Source organism: Pseudoliparis swirei, chromosome 12, assembly GCF_029220125.1.
Source record: "Pseudoliparis swirei isolate HS2019 ecotype Mariana Trench chromosome 12, NWPU_hadal_v1, whole genome shotgun sequence".
In the NCBI taxonomy this organism is placed as follows: domain Eukaryota; kingdom Metazoa; phylum Chordata; class Actinopteri; order Perciformes; family Liparidae; genus Pseudoliparis; species Pseudoliparis swirei.
The window spans coordinates 8,849,079-8,855,902 of NC_079399.1; the positions used below are offsets into that span (position 1 = coordinate 8,849,079).

Consider the following 6,824-nt stretch of genomic DNA (forward strand, 5'->3'; position numbering starts at 1 on the left):
GTCGGTCCGAGACGGGACTCGTTAATTCAAAAATAAAACGACACACTTCAAGTAAAACGAATATTAATGTACGTTGAAAGTAGTTATTAAAAAAATTAATTAAAAAAGTAAACACAAATAATAATGATAGTAATACGAATATCCCTTTTTAGGACATTTTAGTAATACTAAAATAAGCAGTCAAATTGCAACTATACACAGCCATTAAAATGTTTTTCCTTTTAAAATATATATTGTGAACTTTAATGTGTCGTCGTGTGTTTTTTTGTCGGTTAATATTCTATTTTCCTTTTTTTCTTTTCTTGTGTTCAACAAATTGTGCAACGTTCCGGTGTGTTATTCTAACCCCAAGGCGGCTACTGTCGTGTGTTTACTGATGTTGTTGTCAGCTCACAGCTGGCTCAACGGCTGAAAGGGAGTGACTCTGGGTTGATTTCTCATGCGGAAGTCGACCTCTGCTGGGCTCAATGTGCTATTACATTACTAACGAGGTTCTGGACCTAGAGTTTATAAATTGAAGCGTCAGAGGTAATTTAAATAAGTGCCCTGAAGATATTTGTGTGTGAGGTGGTAAGAAGTGACAGCAGAGTTGCTGCTTGCTGTCAGTGTCAGTTGATGAGTGGAGGCTTAAAGAAGTTGACTTTTCTGTTAAAGTTGAAGCGACGGAAATATTTGAAGTGTGCACTGATATAACGATAAAGACGAATAAAGATATACCAGTGTACAAGAATATGAGTGCGCATCACCAATTGAACACAAAAGTTCAACAGTGAACTTCAGTGCCAATAATCCCGAAAGAATGATTCACATTCCTATAAAATGACATTGTTTTGGCTGGAATCGAATGTTTGATATGTGGGAAGGTAACAGAGAGAGAGGGGGGGCTTTCATTCCTACTCCTACCTCGTCACCTCCTCATATGTCAAACACCTGAGTGGTCTCATTTGTCCGTCGATGTGAGAGAACCGGTCGAGCAAGTTGATGTGAGAGGACCTGAGGTGGGGATACAGTAAGTAGGTGAGTTCTGCAGCACGTTAGGAGAAACAGAAAGAGGGGATGAGAGTGTATGATTCTGTGAAAAGACTTCGAGGCTTCCCATTTTCACATCAAAGGCAGTGAAGAAGCCGATTTCACACGGAGAATGAGCTTTGAAAAAATTCCCTAATTAGAAAGTATAGTAAAATATAGCACTCGCATGAGAATATAACTGAGACAGCAGTCAACGTGGTATGCAGTGTGTGTTTTTTTTTGTGCCACAAGGAAAAATGTGAAATGACTGAGCATTTATTTTGCTCTTATCACACGGTTTCATCGCGCAACGCAGGTGTGTCAGAGGAGGGGTGGGAGGGTCTCTGGCAGCCCCACAGACACTGAGCTCAGTTTGAAGAATCTCCAACTTCACAGAGACATCATGCGTCCTCTGCTTCCTTTCCTCTGCCTGCTCTCGGTCTGGACCAGAGGAGCAGGGGCGTCGGACCCAGACTTGCCCTTCATGGAGTACCTGGATCCGAATCATCTGGTGTGCCTGAAGTGGGGCTTCGATGACCTGAAAGGAAACATCACATTCAAGCTGGTCGTGAACACAACAGGCTGGGTGGGCATTGGCTTCAGTGAGGACGGAGGAATGACAGGGGCAGACATCGTCATGGGGGGAGTTGGACCCAGTGGACACTACTTCTCAGTAAGTCAGCAGATGTTAACAACTGCACGGGGAGCAGTTGGTTTGATGCATATCTCTTTAAATATTACTGGGAAAAAAATGTCTTTTTGCTTTTTTTCCTTGCTCAGCCGCAAACTGAGCACAATGCAGCAGTCTGAGGGTTGTGTCTTTGTGCCCATTAGGATTACCACGCCACAGGGAAATTCATGCCTGTGGTGGACGAGCGGCAGAGCTACACTCTCCTCTCTCTGATTGAGAGTGAAGGTCAAACCATCATGACCTTTCAGAGGCCCATTCTGACGTGTGATGACAAAGATTACCAAATCTCTGTAAGACTTTCTGATATTTTGTGTCCCAATTACTTAAAGTTTATGTTCTGCATGTTTGGTAATAGCTGAAGAAAAGCTGCATGCGTATTAATTCTTCTTATATTTTTTAAAGAGTGTTTTATCCGTTAAATAGGTCTTAGGCTCCGGTCAAGTCATTGCTAAATTACACTGAACATGTGTTGAGATGGGAAATGTTCTCGCCGAGTAACGTTAATCTCGTTGATGTCAGACTGGTTGAAACTTTTTACAGAAATAATGGATTCATGAACCATGTCTTGTGAGAATTGGTTTGTTACCCAACCTGTACGAGGCTGCTGTTTCCATGGAAACAACACCATGCATACAGGCCAACACCTCTCATCAAACTCATCCTGAGGCGTTCCCAGGCCAGCTGGGAGATATAATCCGTGTCCTGGGTCTTCCCCGGGGTCTTCTCGACTCATTCAACCTCACTGAACTTAAACGTTGTGTATTTATACCGTGCAGCTTCAACCTGAATCAGTAACGTTTTGACTTTTTCTCCACTGCCGTGGGCATTATTTGTAACACTAGACTCTTTTGTATCGCTGATCTAAATCTCGAAGCTCAAGTTTCCTGCTTTTATCCACCTTCATTGTGTTCGAGAAGTTCTATTGATATTCTTGAGCTGGGTGTTTTTCAGATATGAAGACAATGGCAACGAAAGAAAGAGGCGCGCAAAGATTGTATTCTGCATTGAACAAATGAAATGCGATACATCTTTCCTTGAAAATGGAAAGATACAAAGTCAGAGCATTAAACTGTCTCCGTTTATCACTCGATTAAAAAAGAAAAGAAAAAAAGTCTATATTTTCTTAATGTAAATAGAGACTTGCTTTTTCAGTTTTGAGAATACAGGGACATGCCACATCCCTTTTCCCCTAATGAAAGCTCTCATGTATGGAGGACTTAAAATGTCTTAAGTATAAATAAATAAATGCATGAATAAATACAGGAATAAATTAATAAATGCTTGAATAAATGTATAAATGAATAAATAAATACAGGAATAAATAAATAAATTCTTAAACAAATGTATAAATAAATACAAGAAAAAATAAATGTAAATTACACCTGAACAGGACATCATTAAATATATCTATTTCTACATTTCTGTATTTCTTCATTTATTTATGTCTCCATTTATGTGTCCACACGTATTTCTTCATTTATTTATGCAAGACATTTTAAGTCCTCCATACTCATATTACCGCTTTGAATCACATGCCTTGACTAACATCGCCGCCTCTTTTCCAGACTCAAGCCGTTAAAATGATCTATGCCTACGGATTAACAGATGTGATCTCTTACCACCGGGCTCGGAGAGGCGCCAAGGAAGTCAATCTGCTGAACTATATGCCCAGGACAACCGTAACCAACCTCAACTATCTCAGCGCCACAATGGATAATGTAGGAATACTTGAAAACTAATGATAAACAAGGCATGTGTGCAGGGATTATGGGAAAATGTATATATGTTAACCTTTTAGTCGATACATAGTTTGGATGAATGGATGAAAATCAATTAAAACCTCTATCCAGTTCTGATAGCAGTATCCAAGCTCAGAGACAAGGACATGTTGTGTTTACCTTTATCTTTATCTTTTACAGATCACTATCCCTCACAATACCTACTACCATTGCAAGGTCATGAAGTTAAAAAACTTGGATCTAAAAAACCCATATCATATATATCAGGTAATCATCATTAATTTTTGTTCTCACCTTTAATCAAATTCAGCAATTGAAAAGTTATTTACGTGGTATTTGATAAACATGCCATGCCACTGTCATCTTGTGAGTACATTGTAGGCGTTACGAGGACAATACTGAACTGATATTGTATAAATAAGTGTAATTTATTCATTCCTGGATGTGGCAACATACAAATAAACTATATGTGTCTCGATTTCTTTTCTCATTTCTACCTCCATTAACCGTTTTTGAAACCCAATCTCTTCGTACTGTACCTCAGATTGAACCCGTGGTTGAGCACCCTGACATTGTGCACCACATGCTGTTGTACCGCTGCCCCTCCTTTGTGAAGGAACCGTACGACAAGCCCTGCTACATAGGCCACGCGGGGGATGCCTGCTTCAAGGTGGTGGCTGCGTGGGCAGTGGGAGGAGGGGTGAGGGACAATCAAGTGTCTGTCTCTGAATTCACATTGGTGTCTGTTTTCGTGTGTGTGTGTGTGTGTGTGTGTGTGTGTGTGTGTCCATATCAGGGCTGACATGAGCTGATCCACAATGTATTTCTGGAACTTCAGGTATTTGAGCTTCCGGAAGATATGGGTATTCCTGTTGGAGGTGCGGACAGCGATACTTTCTATAGGCTGGAAATCCACTACAACAATCCAAACAATGAAGGAGGTAAATACTGAATCTAAGTATCAGATAGATATAGATCTATATACTTAGAGTGAATTTCATACAACATGGAAAACATCTGATCGGGCTGCTGTCTGAACAATAATACACAGCATACAGTCATACTATAAGGCACTTTCATAACACAGCATTACTTTTTAACCTACTTTTTTTTCACATGACCATCATGCAACATCTTTAAACTCCTGTCTCTTTCGTGTTTAGGTAGGACCGACAGCTCAGGGCTGAGGCTTCACTATACAGTCCAACCCAGGAAGTATGATGTGGGCATCCTGACCACAGGTGTGCTACCACATGCTTACCTGGACTACAACATTCCTCCGAAAGCCACTCAATTCCACACCTACGGCGTGTGTAATACAACTCTCTTTTCTCAGGTCTGTAGTGTTTCAGTGTGGATTTCAAACTGATATAAGTCAAACGTTGTTTGTTTTTTAATGTGTGTGTTCCTAATAGTGTTTGCTTTCCGCCCTTAGTTTATGAATCCTGTGCCTGAACTGCAAGTGTTTGCTGTGTTGCTCCACACTCACTTGGCTGGGAGGAAAGTCAGAGTGGGCCATTACAGGTAGGAAAAGGAGAAAAGGGATTTAATTTGTGTCAGTCAATATAGTGTAAGAATGAAAAAAGATAGAAATTATTTTAAAAACAAACGTTTGAGTAATATCCAGTTTTGATGCGGAACATGCGTTGCAGCATGGTCGTCTTGTAAACTGTTATTTTATACATCTTGTTCTCTGTAGAAATGGAGAGCTGATCGACTTCTTAGCCTTGAATGACAAATACAACTTTGAGCTACAGCAGACCGTTAGTTTGGGAAACATCAAGACCATCAAGCAGGTCCGTTTACAATTCCTGCTTACCCAAATATTACACCCACATTTTACAAGGCTTTTTCTTAGTCAGTCATTGGTTGTTTGTGCTCCTAAAAACTATATAATTGAAACAGTGCTCTGTCATGTATCATGCCACATTTCTTATCTCCCATTTCAGGGTGATGAGATTGCGGTGGAGTGCACCTACAATACTACCAATCGCACCAAAGTCACCAGGGTGGGTACATTATGTTAACCTCTTGTCATTGTACACGCAATGTGCTTTACATTAAATCAGTGTTGTCCAAGAAATACAAAACAAACACAAGTAATAACAAGACTTTTGATGAAACAGATGTGCGGTTTTATCGTTCATGTGACAGATTGATGCCATGTGTGTTTGTCAAACTGTGTGGAAGTATCACTATAACCCACGGAGAGGTGCACCTTAACATGAACAGAAAATGAACTGGTCTTTCATGTACACATGAAATACAGTATTATTTAAAGGGTGGACTCTTTAAGAGAAACATGTCAATTTAAACTACAACTCATAAGAGTCTGTATAAAGAGGATTGCATGTCTTTAATGCATGGTATTACATTTCCTCTTTAAGATGGGGTTAGCAACTACTGATGAGATGTGCCTGGCCTTCCTATACTACTACCCTGCAATCAAGATCACCGCCTGTGTCAGCCACCCGAATACAAGGTATCTCAACAAACACAAGCCAGCAGTCAGACCCGATGCAGTCCTTCACAATATATTTCTGCTGAGACTGGTTTATAATCAGCTCACACGTTACATACATGTATATATTGCACACATATTAATTTCAAGCAGCTGTGTGTTGATACGCTCTCATACACACTTCTGACAGCATGTCTGAGGACGCCACAACTTCAGGCCAGGATGCGATTGCTGCGCAGGAGAGCTTCCTAAAGACCCTTCCACAAATTCAGTTTGTCTCTGATGACGATGTAAGTAACCAGTTTGAATGGTTTGATTCAGTCTGTTGTTTTTTTTGTTCCTCCAATCTAATACAAACATTTTTGTTTGTAAAAGAGTGTGTAGTCCTCTGTTTGCCTCCATCAAGGATCATAACAATAGGTATTTCTTTGTCATGTTTTCTATTTCACAGCACAACTTCTCAAACCAAGAAGGCGTGGTCAGAGAGATGATGGAGACACCGACTGTAACTTGTCACGAAACCAATGCGGCGAGCAGAATCTACACTTCCTGGATTATGAATTTAGCAGGAAACATACTTCCCTTTCTCTGGATTGCAATAATGTAACATGGTTTCACAACAACATATCCAAACCATTGCAATTTTGATAAAGGAAGGCACAGTCTATATTGTAGCTAACTGGATTTATTCAGCTGGACAAGTCAACAGTGTAGGCTATACCATGTTCTATGTTTTGGTTTTCTCCGTTCATTGCATATATCTTTTTCTCTTCGGTATTGATTATTAATCATCTCGTATGTGTGTATATGGATAATTGATGATCTGTACATGCATGGAATTATATAAAAGAGCCAATCATTTGCAACGTTCTTACTGAATGAAATATATCCCCAAATAATACATGAAAGTGGTGTTATGACAAGT

At 40.0% G+C, this 6,824-nt stretch overlaps 1 protein-coding gene across 1 annotated transcript; it reads left to right on the forward strand.

Moving 5' to 3' along the window:
• The first annotated feature begins 111 nt into the window (after nt 1-111).
• moxd1l (monooxygenase, DBH-like 1, like) lies at nt 112-6,769 on the forward strand. Its single transcript, XM_056427893.1, has 13 exons — nt 112-1,681; nt 1,843-1,989; nt 3,265-3,417; nt 3,619-3,705; nt 3,983-4,138; nt 4,277-4,379; nt 4,602-4,774; nt 4,874-4,962; nt 5,138-5,234; nt 5,388-5,447; nt 5,826-5,920; nt 6,090-6,189; nt 6,351-6,769. The coding sequence occupies exons 1-13, from the start codon at nt 1,412-1,414 to the stop codon at nt 6,504-6,506; spliced, it is 1,686 nt and encodes a 561-aa protein (XP_056283868.1). The 5' UTR covers nt 112-1,411; the 3' UTR covers nt 6,507-6,769.
• The last annotated feature ends 55 nt before the right edge of the window (nt 6,770-6,824 follow it).

What these genes read in the sequence shown, in the direction of transcription:
- moxd1l (XM_056427893.1), top strand. Translation starts at nt 1,412, where the DNA reads ATGCGTCCTCTGCTTCCTTTCCTCTGCCTGCTCTCGGTCTGGACCAGA. An exon ending in ACCCATATCATATATATCAG is followed by an intron (nt 3,706 to 3,982) that starts GTAATCATCATT and finishes ACTGTACCTCAG; the next exon opens with ATTGAACCCGTGGTTGAGCA. An exon ending in ATACAACTCTCTTTTCTCAG is followed by an intron (nt 4,775 to 4,873) that starts GTCTGTAGTGTT and finishes TTCCGCCCTTAG; the next exon opens with TTTATGAATCCTGTGCCTGA.